This window comes from Eutrema salsugineum, unplaced genomic scaffold (assembly GCF_000478725.1).
Source record: "Eutrema salsugineum unplaced genomic scaffold, Eutsalg1_0 scaffold_10, whole genome shotgun sequence".
In the NCBI taxonomy this organism is placed as follows: Eukaryota; Viridiplantae; Streptophyta; class Magnoliopsida; order Brassicales; family Brassicaceae; genus Eutrema; species Eutrema salsugineum.
The window spans coordinates 2,478,216-2,496,594 of NW_006256908.1; the positions used below are offsets into that span (position 1 = coordinate 2,478,216).

General features: G+C 40.6%; 1 protein-coding gene and 1 long non-coding RNA gene across 4 annotated transcripts; both read left to right on the top strand.

Annotated features, from left to right (window-relative positions):
- The first annotated feature begins 340 nt into the window (after positions 1–340).
- On the top strand, positions 341–3,106 carry LOC18026640. 2 transcript variants are annotated; one of them, XR_002896526.1, is made up of 8 exons: positions 341–550; positions 980–1,059; positions 1,176–1,270; positions 1,375–1,524; positions 1,692–1,773; positions 2,058–2,240; positions 2,458–2,548; positions 2,704–3,106. It is a non-coding gene; the product is annotated as an uncharacterized LOC18026640 (long non-coding RNA). The 2 variants fall into 2 exon arrangements; XR_002896525.1 differs by having other exon boundaries at positions 341–1,059.
- A 328-nt stretch (positions 3,107–3,434) lies between these two features.
- Positions 3,435–11,418, top strand: LOC18026641. 2 transcript variants are annotated; one of them, XM_006409702.2, is made up of 5 exons: positions 3,435–3,652; positions 3,734–3,892; positions 3,976–4,187; positions 4,510–4,774; positions 10,457–11,418. In XM_006409702.2, exons 1-5 carry the CDS (start codon positions 3,452–3,454, stop codon positions 10,772–10,774), a joined length of 1,155 nt encoding a protein of 384 aa, XP_006409765.2. In that variant the 5' UTR covers positions 3,435–3,451; the 3' UTR covers positions 10,775–11,418. The 2 variants fall into 2 exon arrangements, with proteins under 2 accessions (XP_006409765.2, XP_024003995.1); XM_024148227.1 differs by having other exon boundaries at positions 4,510–4,735.
- Positions 11,419–18,379: the final 6,961 nt, after the last annotated feature.

Consider the following 18,379-nt stretch of genomic DNA (forward strand, 5'->3'; position numbering starts at 1 on the left):
ACTTAAAAAAAAAAAAAAAAAAAGAATTCTAACAAAGGAATATCCGGATATCCTAAATGAAAAACAAAAAGAACTGGGAAAATGTAAATCTTATATATAAAAATGAATTTTCTCTGACACGTCATCACCTGTGAAGATGACACGTGTCCTTTAGTTTTAATTAAAAAAAACTTAAACAGTTTTCCTTAATCTCCCTTTTATGTCGTGTCGTTTTATTAATCCTAAGTTTAAACTTCATCGGATTTCAAAATCAAAAATCGGACGACTCATTCTCCCCCAGCGGAAGAGTTACAAAATCCATGGCCTCAGTAAAACTTTGCATATTTCTCTTTCTCTTTCCATAAAATTTTTGTGCTTAGAAAAGGAAAAAAATAACAAACCTTCAAACCCTTGATTATCTCTTCTATCCGCTTCACTCCTTGAAAGCGATCATCAAAGTTTTTATCTGGGTATTACTAATTTACTATGCGCGGATCTGATCGGCGGAGACATCCCTCAGCTTCTCGACATTACACAATGGCTAAAGGAAAAAAGTGGAGACATCCTTCAGGTCTGATCTGATCGAATTGGAGACATATTTCAGCGATGGGATAAGATTAAGCCTCTGGTCTTTGACAAATTTAGGAATCTGAGAGCTTATTCTCCTTACTGTTTCTTCAAAAGTGATTTTCTTAAAAGCATTTTCACATTGTTTAATGGAAAATTCTGTGTTAGTTTCAGCTACTCCGTATTATGAGCAATGGGAATAAGATGGGGTAAAGCTCTTTCTGGGTTAACTGAAAGGCAAAAAATTTCCAAATAGATGGGCTGGGATTTGAAATTATCTTGCAAGAGGGAGAGGGTCTTGATTTTTAATTGATCATGCAATTGGTTTCTGCATTCTCCGTTAGGCCATCCAGCGAACTCAAGGGGTTTATACGTGTCGTATATCAGTTCATAATGTTAAGGCAAACAACATTTGACAATAATCAACTTTTAGGTATACACATCACTGGCTGATGTTGTCGGCTCCTATTCAAGATGGACCTCTGTTTTCCCAAGTAATGCCAGACCCTTGCTGTAAGTCTACTTTCGTCAGTACCAGTTCACCTCCGATTGGTATTTTTCAGTCTTCTGTTAGGATATGGGTATGCTTATAACATCAATTGGTCTAATAATCTGTATGGTGCTTTCAGGTTATTTCTTGAAGCCTCTGTGTAGACTTTGTGAAGATGCCCCAGCTGTATTCCAGGAATCATCAAATTTAGACATCTTAATGTGGATAGGAGAGGTATCAGCTTCATGCTCCCCTTTCGTAACTGTTAAAACAAGTTTCAAGTTACACTGATACATATATTTTATCTCCTGAATCATGATGCTTTTATCATTTCTTAGTGTTTGGAGCAGTAGAATTTGGCGTTGGAAGATGAAGAGGAAGTCATTAGCGCTATCACTGTGATCCTTCGCTCTGTTGCTAACATAGAGCTACAAAATAAATTAATAACGCAATTGCTTTCGTCAAGTTATGGAGTTCTCTCGAAACTTGTAAGTGTTTATATGCTCAAGAGTTATTCTTCAGAGTTCTTCATCATCCTTTTTTGTGTGCAAGTAACATGTTTGTTAATTCTCTGCATTTATGGAAAAGCAATCAGCTAATTCTTCACAGATAATTCCCTCTGAGTTTGACTAATACCTTTTATGGTTTTACGTAGATGATGACGTCGAGTCTTCTGGTAGACAGAGTCCAGGCACTTACACACGTATGTTGAGCTCTGTTACAAGAGGCCTCTACAGGTATACTTTTGTGACTGCTGTATTTACTATTTTTGTTTAGATGCCTTAGAATTTAGTAGCTTTTGATGAATTGTGGCGTTGGAACTTCAATTCATTAATGAAAGCATTGCCATAATTTTGCATTACATATATTTTTCTGATAACCTGCATTATTAAGTAGGGTTGAAAACTGCGTACCAAAATCTTTAGTAGCTTGCACTTTCTGGTAGTTTTCTTATAAGGTGAGAAAGCTGGGTAAGAGTATCATATTGACGATGTTTCTCTTCACTTATTCTATGATTCAGGATTGGAACTGTATTCAGCCACCTTTCGACGTTTCTGTCATCTGTCTATGTGGCAGATGGTCCAATTCTTTCTTTGTTGACTGTATTCTGTCCCATTTTGGAGAAGCTTTTTAGGTCTGAACACATGGAGAATGGCAGTTTAGCTGCAGCAGTATGCCGTACTCTTTCAGTGGCAGTTCAATGGTCAGGTTCCAAACTTCTTATCTCCTTATTTTATTCAGTTACATCCATAGAATACAAAGCTATACCTTTTAGAGACTGAAACACTTCTCTATTTTCAAGAATCATTTACCGTAAGACTCTGACTATGCATATGATTTTGGAGTATTATGGCTCCAAATTAAGCCTCTCGATCTTAGTTACTGGACACTTTCACACCATTTATTTGCTTTATTTACAGGTGATCACTTTATGCTACTACTACCCAGTGTACTGGACTGTATCAAAAAACTTTCTGTCATTTCAAAGCCAAGAATGTTACATAAGAACAGGTAAGACTTCCTAATTCAGGTACTAGCTGCACTGTTGGAAAAAACTTATTGAGATGATAGCTTTGATTCATTACCCGTGATTTTTACTGGCTAGCTTATATACATTATACCCAAGGTCAGTTATTGATCACCTTTCCACGCACTTTCAATTTCAGTTTGTGTAATTGCTGATGAATTTTGTCACAAGGAGGAATACTGGTCCTTGTTTACCACTACGTTTGAGAGATTTCCCCAGGCCTCATCACTGATGGGAATAAATTTGTCATATATGTGCGACCAAGAACCTGATTTGGTGGAAGCATATGTGAATTTTGCATCAGCATTAATCCGCGGTTGTCATATGTTGTAGGAGACTTGCTTTGTTTTTTAATATGTAGTTATCCTAAATAAAATTGGGTGACTCAGTGTGATTCAATGATTTCACACGACAAACATTAGAATGGTTTTGCTTGCTGGGTATACATATGTCTAGGAAACACGATTTCTGTTATTTTTAATACCATAATATATTTGTTAAGCAATACACGAGTGTCAAAATAACGTCTTCATCGATTGTTGTACATACCCTTGAATACAACGGTTAAAAATAGGTTTTCATGTTCCTATAATTCCATCACTTTTTCTTTTTTAAAATTGTCAAAAAAAAAATACTTACCAAAACCATTAAATACATAAAAATTTGATGGCATATATAAAGTTTTCATTCAGTAGGTTTCACCAAAATATAACACCTAAAATTTGTGAATAAAAACGAATAAAAAAACAAATTATTATAAAGAAAACCCGCGCGTATGCGCTGGTATTATCCTAGTCCAACTTAAAGCGTGCTGTTAAAAAAAAAAAAAAAAAACTTAAAGCTTGTTGGGATCAAATGAAATTTCAACTTTCACAAATCATACAAGAATGAGGCGTCTTGGATTGCACAACTTGAATCAACGAAGAACAAGGAGGATAATTACTTCTTCTTCTTCTTCAACACTTCTTCCTCATCTTGCATCATCACTTCAAGAAACCATTATCTCATCCCAAAGTCCAAAACCCAAAAGAGATCTTCCAACCAGTTTTAGCTTCCTCCGAGAATCAAAGTCATCGATGTCTTGCCCGGTACGTTTTCTTTCACTTCCTTCAGAAAACTGTTTTGGTCTACAAGTTTTTTTTTACAGTGTACTCATGTTGTGAAAACAGAGGAATCAACTTTCAGATTCAATGAACAGAATTAAGCTACGTGATGGGAGATTCCTAGCTTATAAAGAGAGAGGTGTTCCAAAGGATGAAGCCAAATACAAGATCATTCTTATTCATGGGTTTGGAAGCTCCAAAGAAATGAACTTCTCTGCTTCAAAAGTAGGTTATTTTGGTCTTTTGTGGGTTTTTAGGTTTTGGTGAAGCTGACTATCTTATCTCACCGGGATTTAGTTTCTTTTTAGGAGTTGATAGAGAAGCTAGGCGTATATTTTCTGCTCTACGACCCTGCTGGATATGGAGATTCAGATCCAAACCCGAAACGATCTTTGGAAAGCGAAGCACTGGACATAGACGAACTTGCTCATCAGTTGCAGATAGGACCCAAGTTTTACTTAATTGGAGTTTCCATGGGATCATATCCTACTTGGAGTTGCCTTAAACACATACCTCACAGGTAAAAATTATCCACCAACTCCCTCAAAAAGAAGATGCGCTTGAATCTTGATCATAACATTAATTAATAACATAAAACTTTGATCGTTTCAAAATTTAACTTATGTGTTTGATCTTGAAATTTGTTCACCTTTTTAAATAGTAAAACATTTAAATTTAAACGTATATGCAAATGGAATTAAAAAAAAAAACTTATTACAGAATTGTCTATCATATAATCGTCCATGTAACTGTTGTCAAAATTTGTTATAGATAATAACACAACAAAAAAAACATGTACACACAAACAAATTATCGAGGCTTAAGTACCAGATTTCTTCCAGGTTAGCGGGAGTGGCGTTTGTAGCTCCGGTAGTGAATTACCGATGGCCGTCACTTTCTAAGAAGCTTATAAAGAAAGATTACAGGAGAGAACTTATAAAATGGTGTTTTCGGATATCAAAATATGCACCTGGGCTGTTACATTGGTGGATCAGTCAGAAACTCTTCCCATCAACTAGTTCGGTCCTTGAAAGCAATCAACTCTATTTCAATAGCAATGACATTGAGGTACTCAAGAGAATTACAGGCTTTCCTATGCTTACTAAGGGGGAAGTTGGCTTTTTCAGGCTGGAACTTTCAGAAAATGTTAAATATATACTTAAACTTATACATGGTGCTTTAACATACTTCATCTATGTTAATATTTGAATTTCATTCTTAAACATTGTTTTAGTTTGAATTTCATCCTTAATCTTTGCTTGTTGTGCTAAAACCAATTTTCATCCTAATTCTGTTAACTCTCCGTCAGATGACGCTTACGTGGCCGCCACATAAGTAACATGTCGTATTTGGTTTTCGAAGATTTTGTAAAAAAAATCCAGACAACGCCGTTTTGTCTCATCTTTGTCTTCAACCCCTCGACGACATTAATCTGAGATGAATTAGGGATTTGAAAATCCAGTTCTTAAATCTCTTAATTCTTGTTAGAGCTTGATGTCTTCCTCTAGCAGTTCAGGTAAGTTCATACCAATTTTTCCTTTTATGTTTTGGGTGTTTAAATTTTTGAGGAATTGACAATTTTTTATATCTGATGACTAAGAAATCCTGTCTTTTAACACTGTATTTTGTGAAGGAATAACGTTAAAGCGGCAGGAGACTGAGCAAGGAAGAGGCATACCGAAGAAATGTCGATATGGTGCAGGATCAATTATCAGAACCTCAGAGACATATCAAAATCCTGGGAGACTCTTCTACTGTTGTCCGTATGGATCGAAGGAGGTATTTTATAGTCTCCTTTCATTAATTTGTGCGTTATTTTGATTGCAGTGACCCATATAAATCGATTTTTTGTACTGTTGTTAGGATAACAAACATTTGTTCAAGTGGACAGATGTTTCTATTGTAGAAGAGGTTGAAAAACTGCAAATGGATGTGAAGAGATTAGAGAAAGAGTTTCAAGATGTTCAAAGCAAGAAGAGTAGTTGTGAGGCGGTAGCAGACAGCTTTCTTTCTGAAATTGAAGCATTGAAAGTTAAAGCCACTGGATTTGAAAAAGAGATTGCAGAGCTTAAAGCTGATGTCAGTTGCTGCAAAAATGAGATTGAGAATCTTAATGCACGCCTTAGTTCGATGAAAAATGTGATGTTTTGTGGGTTGGTGATGCTTGTAATCGTGTTTTTCATTTACCATTAGGATTATATGTTGTGTTGTGTTGAGTTGGTTTAGTGGAAGTGGTCATCGTTTCATGTATAGTGTTTGGCATTTTCTTATTTCAGGTTCGATTATATTTTGGTGATGAGAATACAAGCCTTCATCATTTTTCAAGTTTGTTCAATTTTAATTTGTGGTCATTTTTGTTCAATTCACATAACGAACACTAAAACCAAAATCAGGGACAATGACAAACGTATATCAAACAATATCATGTATCATGTATGGTGTACATGTCGTATGTGTGTGTTGGCATGTCCTCTGTTTCGGTCATGTATGGTTTGGGTTCAGTTTTACCTTCAACGACAAAGTTCTCCTCACACGTCTAAGCTGGAAAAATCTACACAATTCCAATTTCTCTCTCTCTCTCTCTAGCTCTCTCTCTCTCTAGCTCTCTCTCTCTCTCTCTCTAGCTCTCTCTCTCTCTCGTATTGATATTATCTCTAAAATTGTCAATATCAAATTCCAGAGTAATCTAGTCTGTTTTAGACTCTCCACGCCCAGAAATAGAAACACAAAATCAAAAAAGAGTGAGAAAGATCTCATGATCTCTGTTTTTTGGTTGATCTTTTTGACCAAGTTGATCTCACATGATTATTCAATTGCTGTGTTTCCTCTTGTTCTTGTTTCTGCTTTTACAAGCCACCATGTCTAAACGCTCTTTCAAGAATTTCGTGGAACAAGAGCTCGGAATTCACATAACGAGAACTAAAACCAAAATCAGGGACAATGACAAACAATGTAGAACAAAGTACCAACCAATGTCATTATGAGAACCAGAGATTTGAAAACAAGAAGTAATAGCATGAGTCTCAAAATCCAAAAAACAAACACAGAAGCCATGAACATGGGCTTTTAAAAGCAATAGTCTGATCTCAGGATAAAAAACCAAACTCCATCTCGAAATATCAATGAAAAACACGACAGTTTCATAAAATCAAAGAAAACAGACTCCGTAACCCCACCACTCTTCTCCATGAACTCAATGCCACCTGATGAACATTTAACCCACTGCAAAATCATCGGAGAAAAAAAAACATGTTAAGCACCAAAACAAGTTTCAAAATACGTTTGTAAACAGAATTTAAACACCACCTTCACTCTCCATTTTGTGATGGCTGTGTTTGACTTGGTCCATCACCGCACTCAACGACATCTGGTTTGCGTGTCACCTTCGGCTTTGGAACATACACAGTGGTTGGACATTTTCTGATGTTATGTCCGACTGAACCACAACCTCGACAGTGAGAGATTCTTCCTTCTCTAGTAAGCTTCACAATCTTCTCTGGAGCCTCTTCCACAACTTCTTTTCCCTTGTTCTTTTTCTTTGGGGATTCATTCTTTCCTTTTATCCTCTTCTGCTTCTTATTAGGACCATGGGACTCTTCTCTTGGTGGTGGTTGGATCTTTGTCTCACCAGACTTCCTCCACAGATCGATGCCATTCACAGACCGGATCGGATTACTATACTGGTTTCTCCATTTTGAAGTCAAGTACCAATTCGAAACATAATCTTGGGGATCAAGCTTCCTATACAGAAGCACTCTAAGGACATGACGACAAGGGATGCCAGTCATATTCCACCGCCTACAAGCACAAGTTTTGGCAACCATGTCAACAGTATAACTCACGGTATGTTCCTTCACCTCATACTCACCATTTCCACTCGGGATAACTCTGCAATACATGCGTTGCTTCTCTTCAGCTTTTATAGTCGATGCCACTTTGGGACTGTATTTCCCTTGATGCTTCATTGCTTTCTTCCTTCTTACATCCATACGGATCATAGCCTGTCTTCTAATAGTCTCTAACATCTCTACTAGTGGCATCGATCTGGCCTTGTTAATTGAGTTGTTGTATGACTCAGAGAAGTTGTTGGAGACATCCTCACACACTGATGTGCAACTGAAGAAAGCACGACTGCAGTTACGGGGATTCCTCTTCATCATTTCTTCATAAATACCAAAATCAAACTCCTTGAACTCTTTGATTGCTTTGTCATACTCTCCAATATTGTAGCTCTTCGCAACAGCCCAAAACAAAGCTTTAGGCAACTCTTTGCCTGGATAGATTCTTCTCAGGTTGCCATAGATGTGGCGTGCACACATCCGATGCTCCACTTTAGGCAGTTCTTGATCCACAGCATTAATCAAACCCTTTAAAAAAAAGAATGTGAGAAACAGAGAAAACTGAGTTTATAAAAGACAAAGACGAATGTGAAGCTACTAACCTTCTGTCTGTCAGAGATAATAGTGAAACCAGAACCATCTTGTAGGTTTAAATCATTCTTCAACAGCTTTATAAACCAGAGCCAGCTGTCTGTGTTTTCCTTCTTCACAACACCCCAAGCGACAGGAAAAAACTGGTTATTTGCGTCGCGTCCGATAGCAGCAAGAAGTTGGCCTTCTACATTGTTTTTCAGGAAGCAACCGTCTAATCCAATAATTGGACGACAGTAAGTACGCCATGTCTTTCGGAGATTGGCAAAGCACACGTAGAAACAATCAAATATCTCTTTGCCCTCACCGTTTTTCACCGTTCGTACCTCTACGGTTGAATTCGAGTTGGAGCTGCATAAGAAAAAACAAATTTAAAAGTTAGATTGGGACACTTAGAAATCGAACACTGTACTGGTACGAATAAGAAACTTACTCAATCAAGGCGAGTCTATAGTCTTTAAGTCTCGCAAACTGTTCATCGTGTTCAGCTTGAATAATGTCTAAAGCTTTTCTCTTAGCTTTCCTACATTGGTCATTGGAGACAGCAATGTTGTATTTCTCCTCAAATGCATCTTGCATATCCGAAGGTCTGTAATCCGGATTTTTTTTTATGTCATTCAGGAACAATTTAGCGATGACACCATCTTTTATTACCTTGCTATGCCCATCTTTCATACATGTGTGCTCCTTGACAAAGGTTTTAATCATGTACCTCTCAATTGGTTTCTCAAAAGCACAGTAGATTACGAATGGACAATCTCCACCAAGTGCACACTTCACCCGAGACTGCTCTGATCCCCATTTTGTGTACTTGACGTTGTATCCTTCCTTGAGGACATAATCGACAACTGCTTCCTTGAACTCTGCAATACTGTCGAACACTTGAGCCAATTGAAGTTCTCCACTCCCTTTTTTGCAAGCCAGAAATCGTCTTTGAACACCACCATCCTCATCATCTGAATTCGGAGGAGTATCCTCAGAATTATCAGGCTGTTGCTCTTCTTCCTCAGTTATACCATCCTCATCAACCCTCTCATCGTCACCATTGTTTTCACCGGCTTCAGAATCTTCCTCGGACACAGATTCTTCCGCAGGGATTTCATCATGCAAAGCAGCTCTGTTTTCAGCACCATTGTCTTTGTTTTGATCCACAACAGCATCAACTCCTTCAAGAAAATCTTCACGTTCCAAGAAAACATCTGCAGCTTTCGTCCAAAACACAGCATCACACATTTTTTTAAAGTTTGCAGTCCCATCCTCGAGCACCTTCAGATCCGCAAGTTCTTCAAACGGAAGTTTGTACCAAATTCTTTGTCCACTCAAAGAAATGATCAATGATTCCATCAGATTAACAAACAGTGATGCCGGGTTGCTTATGAGTGTGTGGACTTCGCCTCCGACATATGATGTTCCGTTGTCAATGGAGATCTTAAATTTACCATTGTGATAAACTTGAAACACAGCCTCGTTCTCACTAAAACAACAGAGTTAGAACAAAGTAAGAATAGAACATCATATACAGGCCTTGTCCAAGTCAACTGAGATATTGACTTAGAACAAAAAACGTATCTACGTTGTGTAAACTCTTAAACCGATCTGATCGAAGCCAAATATAGAAAGAAAAAATCACTATTTGAAAGTTTACCTCATGTCTCCAAGCTGTAAGTGATGATAACCAAAAGCTTATACCACTTAAACACTGAACTCAATATTTAGGGTTTTTAAACACTTGATCGCTCTGTTACTTTAGCTTGACGAAGAAGACGAGCATATAAAAGGTTATATCGATGTTTAAGTATTTTCCAAGTAATATCTTTTTATCAATTTTTAAAGACTACACGACTACGTATTGGGTTTTATAAAAATCGATAACTTGATGGGTTAACCGATGTCGTTTGTGTATTCTAAAACTGAGAAAGAATAATATGATCTCCTCACTTACGTGGATGCCACATAGACCAAGGCTGACAGAATAATTAACAGAGTTAGGATAAAAATTGGTTTTAGCACAACAAGCAAAGATTAAGGATGAAATTCAAACTAAAACAATGTTTAAGGATGAAATTTAAATGTTAACATAGATGAAGTATGTTAAAGCACCATGTATAAGTTTAAGTATATATTTAACATTTTCTGAAAGTTCCAGCCTGAAAAAGCCAACTTCCCCTTACTATGGTAACAAATAACTTAATTATAATATAAACTTTTATTACATTAGGACTAATTAAGCCTGATTATGTTCTGCTTATTCGGTATAAGAACAAAGTTGGTTTGGCTTTTGTTGTAAGAAATTTTGGTTGGTTCGATTTAGTTTTCAGGTTTAGTAGTAACAATAATGTCTAACTTTTTGCCTATTTAGAATAAACTACGGGAAAGGAATGTGTTTGATACTCTAAGAGATGATTTCTTGGCGGGGTTTGGGCAATGGGACTTTGATCCGGCTGATGTAAGAATTACTGAAGAGAGCTCAGTTCATATATGGTACGGAAGGGAAGACAAAGTGGTTCCGTTTCAACTTCATAGATGCATCTTGAAGAAATTACCATGGATCAAATATCATGAGATACCACAAGGTGGACATTTAATCGTCCACTATGATGGTACTTGCGATGCGGTTCTAAGAGCGCTATTGGTCGGGGAAGATCAAAAGGTGTATCAACCCAAACACAATTTTTAGAACTTATCTCTTGTGTGTTTGAGTCTCTTACAGTTTTAAATTGTTAGCTAGCAATATTTCAAATAAGAACTATCATTTTTTTTTTGTTCAAACTTAGATTATATTAATTTAAACCGGGATTACGAAAGCCACAAACAGAATACTCTTTGCCAGGGAGTAGAAACCACTTGTTACAAAGTTGAAAGACAATACAATAAGGAGATAGGTTAGACAGGTTAAATCATAGATAAAAACCGGAAGCTTCTTCAAAAGGGCTTCTAATTTGATCGATCTTCAGTTCTTCTGCCGTTAAAGGCGAAGGAACAACACTTATAGCTCGTGATACCATCGGGCCTGAGCGTTTAAAGACGTTCTCTATAACAAAGAAGGTTGCTGGAAAAGTACCTCTCATAAAGAGGGAAATTGGTGGAAAGGTTCTGTCTTCCGAGGAAGATGAGGTGAAAATAGATCTCTCCTGGCCCAACAGGAGGAAATTTGGTTAGATTTACCCCACTTGGATAAACCTAAAGGACCAAAAGTAGATGATTTGAGCATCTTCATCAAAACTCAAGGATTTGTCAAAAAGAACTGGTTCTTCAAAGATGTGACCGAAAAAGTAGACACTGGATTTCGAGGTTCGCCGTACCGGACGGCTCGGAGCTGCTAGGACTGAGACTTAGCCGGAGGTGGAAGCAATCCTGTCTTCAAATCGCAGAAGAAAACAATTGCAATTTTGGACCTTGTTGTGGTGGGAAATGGGCCTAAGGCAACAAAGCATAATGGGCTACGGCCCACTAAAATCATATTAGGCCAGGCTTACATTGCAAAACAGCAGGTAGGGGACAAATTGATGAGAGATTGTAAGGTCGGCGGAGGAGGCTCGGAGAACCGGTAGGTTGCTCGCCAGAGCAGAGAGTTGAGCCGGCAGAGAGTAGAGGCGGATCTGGGAGACGGAGGCTGGCTAAGCCGCTAAGGCGGATGATACGAATTCCCAAAGAACGGCACACACTTGGTCGGTATCAGATTGATAAATCCTTGACTCCAGCTGGATCTCGGAGCAGATGCTAAGGCGTGAGAATAAATCCTGAATATCCTTAGGCCCAAACTCGCGGAGAATAACTTGGAACAAGGGGATGGAGCAAAGAGAAAGAAATCGCCGGTAAAAGGATGTTAGGGCGTGGGAAATGAGTTCCTGAAAATCCCTAAGCTCCGATTACTACAAACGGAAACTTAAACTTTGCAGGCGAAGGCTGCGTCAAGTTCTATGGATTGAACTTGATAAACCAAAATGATTCAAGAGGCTAACCACCTAAGGAGTTGAAAAGTTCAAAAGAACAAAGGAGAAAATCTCAGATTTATTTGATAAGTGAATGGCGAAAATGAGAAGGGGTACAAGCCTTTATATAGCAGGCGGAGTAGTCCAAGAGATAAACTCGAAAATGACAGAAAAATTAATAAAGTCTTTGACTGAAATAAATAAGCTATGGACTGACTCTTCGGCTGGTCTTTGACTGACTCTTGAATTGCCAAGCCGAAAAATGACTCTTGTGCTGCCGACCCATGAACCAGACCGCAAACAAACCTGGGTCGAGAGATGGGCAATGGACTTAACCTCATTAAAACCCCACCCGGTAAACCCATTGGGACAAACCCGGGTGTAAGGAAAATGAGTATTAAGCCATTACCCGGACCAGATTAGTTACAGCCGGCGTTCATGAGCACGGTCACAATCTTGGGTGATGCTGGGTCGCCTGTTCCGATCTTGATCCCATTAAGTACAGCCTGAACCGTCCCTGCCAGCTTCTTAGCTCTGAATCGCGTCATAGGTCCATCCGGTACGGCCAAATGTGCATCCGGAACCTCGATTCCCTTGTCTGGGTCGTCCTCCGGGTCCATGATGGTATCATCCTCCCCCTCTTGAAAAGGACTTGTCCTCAAGTCTGGTCCATCTGCGACAAAGGGAATAAGGTCAGAAATGTTGAAGCTGATACTGATTAAGTACTTATCTCGTAAATCAATCTTGTAGGCGTTGTCATTGATCCGCTCAAGGACCGTAAAAGGACCATCCACACGAGGCAATAACTTGGACTTTCTTTCCTCCGGAAACCTGTCCTTCCTCAAATAGACCCATACTAGATCGCCTGGTTCGAACACATTTTGGCTCTGGCCCTTGTTAGCATGCTTCTTGTAAAGCTCGGTCTTCCTTTCAATGTTCTGCTTGGCCTTCTAATGAATCTGCTTGACAAGCTCGGCCTTTTTCTTCCCATCCATACTTACACGCTCAGACAAAGGTAAAGGCGTAAGATCAAGAGGAGTAAGAGGGTTAAACCATAAACCATTTAAAACGGGGAGAACAATGTAATAGAATGAACCGCATGGTTATAAGCAAATTCTACATGTGGTAGACAATCTTCCCACGTCCTAAGGTTCTTTTTAATAACAGAACGAAGTAGTGCAGACAAGGTTCTATTAACGACCTCGGTTTGGCTGTCGGTCTGTGGGTGGCAAGTGGTGGAAAAGCATAACTTAGTACCTAGTTTTGACCAAAGCGTTTTCCAAAAATAACTGAGGAACTTAACATCGCGGTCAGAAACTATAGTCCTAGGCATTCCGTGCAACCTAACCACTTCTCTAAAGAACAAATCAGCCACATTAGACGCATCATCAGTCTTATGACAAGGTATAAAGTGCGCCATTTTTGAGAACCTATCGACCACAACAGATACAGAATCCCGACCTGTCCTAGTTCTTGGCAATCCTAACACAAAATCCATAGAAATGTCCGTCCAAGGAGAGCTAGGAATGGGTAAGGGAGTGTACATACCTGGGGACTGACTTTTGGATTTCGCATACTTACAGGTGATGCATCGGCCGCAAATTCTTTCCACATCTCTTTTCATATGCGGCCAGAAGAAATGATCCTGGACCACACTAAGAGTCTTGGCCACTCCAAAGTGTCCCATCAAACCGCCGCCATGAGCTTCCCTAACTAGCAGATCACGAAGGGAGACATTAGGTCTACAAAGGCGGTTTTCATAAAACAAGAAGTCATCACTCCGAAAATATTTTCCAGTGGCAAATTTAGAACAAGATTGATAAACTTCCTGGAAATCTGGATCGGAGGTGTAGGCTTCTTTGATCATTTCAAAACCGAGGACCTTGGCGTCTAAGGTCGAGATCAGGGTATATTTGCGGGACAAGGCGTCGGCCACAACGTTTCCCTTTCCCTGTTTGTACTGGATCACGTACGGAAACGTTTCAATAAACTCCACCCATCTGGCATGCCGCTTATTCAGTTTCTGCTGACCCTTGAGGTGTTTAAGAGATTGATGATCCGTATGAATCACAAACTCCTTTGGCCAGAGGTAGTGTTGCCAGGTTTGGAGTGCACGGACTAAGGCATAAAGCTCCTTGTCGTTAGGTGGGATAGTTCAAGGTCGCGCCACCAAGCTTCTCACTGAAGTAGGCAATAGGCCGTTTCTCCTGCATTAAGACCGCACCAATACCTACACCAGAGGCATCGCACTCAATTTCAAAGTTTTCATAAATCAGGCAAAGAAAGGAGAGGTGCATGAGTTAGCCTGTTTTTAAGGAGTTGGAATGCCTCTTCTTGTGTCGTGCCCCATTTAAAACCAACGTCCTTTTTGATTACTTCGGTGAGAGGCGCTACTATGGTGAAGTCCTTTACAAACCGTCGGTAGAAACCGGCCAGGCCGTGAAAGCTTCAGACCTCTCCAACCGTCTTGGGACTAGGCCAGTCTCTGATCGCCTTGATCTTCTCTTCGTCGACCTGGATCCCATTGGCACCTACAACAAAGCCTAGGAACACAACACTATCCGCGCAAAAAGTACACTTTTTCAAGTTCCCAAACAATTGCTCCTTCCTAAGCACTTCTAATACTAACTGCAAATGCTCTAAGTGCTCGGCCAAGTTCTTGCTATAGACTAAGATATCATCAAAGTACACAACGACAAAAACGCCTATGAACGACCGCAAGACATGGTTCATAAGTCTCATGAAAGTGCTAGGGGCGTTGGTTAAGCTAAACGGCATTACCAACCATTCATAAAGCCCATACTTTGTCTTAAAGGCTGTTTTTTATTCGTCCCCCTCTTTCATCCTTATTTGGTGATAGCCGCTTTTCAAATATATCTTAGAAAAAAGATAAGATCCGTGAAGTTCATCAAGCATATCATCCAAACGAGGAATGGGATGTCTGTATTTTACCGTGATATTGTTGATTGCATGAAAATCAACACACATACGCCAAGTGTCGTCCTTCTTTGGCACAAGTAAGACCGGGACCGCGCAAGGACTCATACTCTCTCGTATATGTCCTTTCTCCATCAGCTCTCCGACCTGCCGCTGTAGTTCCATTGTTTCAATAGGGTTGGTTCGATACGTGGGTCGGTTTGACAAGGACGCACCAGGAACAAAATCAATCTGATGTTCTATTTCCCGGATGGGAGGTAAACCACTTGGGCTTTCTTCTGGAAAGACGTCCTTGTATTCCTGCAAGAGAGGCAAAACGCTGCTTGGAAGATCCGGCTCACGGTCAGTAAGGCTAGCCAAAGCATTTTAAACATTAACAAGACAAAAGATTGTCTCGTAAGCACGGCGTGCTTAAGTTCACTTGGCCTCACAAAAAGAGTTTCTTTTCTCACGGGTAAACTCTCTAAGGCCGTTTCTGGGGTTTTTCTCAGACTCTCAGATTTAGTGGAAGTGTTTAGATGGTCACTCACAACGCTTTTTCCTTTGTGGCTTTGCTCGAGTTTGATCTGGTCTAGGTAGACCTCTTGCGGGGACAAAGACGCTAGGGTGATCTTGCGGCCTTGGTGTTCGAACATGTGTTTGTTGGAGAAGCCATCGTGAATGGCCTTGCGGTCATACTGCCAAGATCGGCCCAAAAGGATATGACCAGCTTCCATTGGTAACACATCACACATGATCTCATCCTCGTACCGTCCGATAGATAATGGAACCGAGACCTGCTTGGTGACCTTCAGCTGCCTTTGGTTGTTTAGCCACCTGAGACTATAAGGCTGCGGATGCTTGTGTGCGTCTCCAGGCCAAGTTTCTCCACCATTGTAGTGCTTGCCACGTTCGTACAGCTGCCTCCATTGATGATCAGGCTGCAGACCTTACCCTTTACCAAGCACCGGGTATGAAATAGGTTCTCGCGCTGATCTTCTTCTTTTACGGGTTCCTGAGCTAGTAGGACTCTCCGGGCAACGAGCAATTCACCTTCTGCTGCTCATTCCTCATCCTCCTCATCGTCATAAATCGGTCCAGTATCCTCTCCATCGGACACGATTTCATCTGAGTCAAGAAGCAACATGGTTTGTTGGTTCAGACATTTATTAGCATAATGACCTTTACCTCGACACTTAAAACATTCAATGTCGCGGTGTCTAGCCGGTGTAGCCTCGGCTTTTCCTTTGAAGTCGGGTGCAGAGGAGCTGGGTTTGGAATCCGACCTGGGCTTAGCGTCGGATCGAGATGGATAACTCGGCTTATATGTAGGTCGCGAACTGGAACCATATGCGGGTCGGTTGGTGCCTTTGCGTTTCAGCTGCTGTTCCACTAGTACCGCCTTGTGGTACATCTCACCAATGTCCCGATAGTCCTGCAGCTCTATATGGTCTTGTATATCACGGTTTAGGCCACTCAGGAACCGGGCCATTGTCGCATCCTCCGGTTCTACCGTATCGGCTTTCAGCATTAGCCGATCCATCTCTTAGTAATACTCCTCAACATTCTTGGATCCCTGGGTTAAACGTCTGAGTCGAGTGTGTAACTCCCGCTGGTAGTGGCTTGGTACGAATCTGCGTCTCATCATTCGTGCCATCTCGTCTCACGTTTCGACCGGTCGGTCACCGTTCCTTCTCCGGTTGGTAACAACTTGGTCCCACCAGTCTACCGCGTACCCATGGAACTTGGTGGCGGCCAGGTTGATCTTCTTTCTTTCTGAGAAGTTCTGACAACCAAACAAAATGTCGATCTTCTTTTCCCACTCAAGGAACGCATCTGGATCGGTTGTACCATAGAAAGATGGGACCCTTAGCTTCATGCCTCCAAGGTCATTGTCGTTTTGGGCTTGGACTGGTTCAGGTTCGTATTGTCCCCGGCCTTGATCATTACGGTCTCATCGAGCCTCGTCCCGGTTACGGCCGCGGGTTGGATCTGGGTTATATCGCTCACGACCGTGACCACGTCTATCTTCTCGGCCGCGTCTGGGTCGTACCTGAATACCACCCGAGGTATGACCGTCAGTGTAAAATGGGTTGTCTACGACAAACTCATTCCAGTTATGATTTCTCTCCCTCCGGGTTGGGTCCTCCTGGTCACTGCGATCAGTTCCTCTGTCCCGTCTAGGCTGATTCACTTCCAACTGTTCCAAACGCTGGTTCATGTGACCCAGCAGCCGAGTAATCTGGTCCAGCCTATGGTTCATAGTGGCTTTTCTCACTTCTTTTGACCGAATAGTGGATGGATCGTCGCTAGAAGACATATAATACCTCGCAAAACAAACAAACAAGTTAGCAAAAAGTCTCGCAAAGTGTTTCACTCGGTGTTTCACTTAACTCTCTTAAGGATCTCACAAACACTCAAGAGACTCTCCTCGGTTCTAAGGGAACTAAATCAAAAACTCGATGTAGATCTCTAAACCAATTCAGAATATCAAGCGATTATGAAGAAAGAGAAGATAGATAGTAAAGATTTTTGGTTTCCACAGATCTTTTTTTTTTGAATAGATCTGGAATTACAAAAGAAAGAAAGGATAAGACGGAATTTGAAAGGACGAAAGATAGATAATACCGCTTTCTTCAAGTGTGTGGCTCTGATACCACTTGATACGAATTCCCAAAGAACGCCACACACTTGGTCGGTATCAGATGGATAGATCCTTGACTCCAGCTGGATCTCAGAGCAGATGAGAAGGCGTGAGAATAAATCCCGAAAATCCTTAGGCCCAAACTCGCGGAGAATAACTTGGAACAAGGGGGTGGAGTAAAGAGAAAGAGATCGTCGGTAAAAGGATGTTAGGGCGTGGGAAATGAGTTCCCAAAAATCCCTAAGCCCCAATTACTACAAACGGAAACTTAAACTTTGCAGGCGAAGACTGCGTCAAGTTCTATGGATTGAACTTGATAAACCAAAATGATTCAAGAGGCTAACCACCTAAGGAATCGAAAAGTTCAAAAAGAACAAAGGAGAAAATCTCAGATTTATTTGATAAGTGAATGGCGAAAATGAGAAGGGGTACAAGCCTTTATATAGCAGGCGGAGTAGTTCAAGAGACAAACTCGAAAATGACAGAAAAATTAATAAAGTCTTTGACTGAAATAAATAAGCTATGGACTGACTCTTCGGCTGGCCTTTGACTGACTCTTGAATTGCCAAGCCGAAAAATGACTTTTGCGCTGCCGACCCATGAACCAGACCGCAAACAAACCTGGGTCGAGAGATGGGCAATGGATTTAACCTCATTAAAACCCCACCCGGTAAACCCATTGGGAAAAACCCGGGTGTAAGGAAAAAGAGTATTAAGCCATTACCCGGACCAGATTAGTTACAGCCGGCGTTCATGAGCACGGTCACAATCTCGGGTGATGCTGGGTCGC

What these genes read in the sequence shown, in the direction of transcription:
- LOC18026641 (XM_006409702.2), top strand. Translation starts at nt 3,452, where the DNA reads ATGAGGCGTCTTGGATTGCACAACTTGAATCAACGAAGAACAAGGAGG. An exon ending in AGTCATCGATGTCTTGCCCG is followed by an intron (nt 3,653 to 3,733) that starts GTACGTTTTCTT and finishes TTGTGAAAACAG; the next exon opens with AGGAATCAACTTTCAGATTC. An exon ending in GCTTTCCTATGCTTACTAAG is followed by an intron (nt 4,775 to 10,456) that starts GGGGAAGTTGGC and finishes TTGCCTATTTAG; the next exon opens with AATAAACTACGGGAAAGGAA.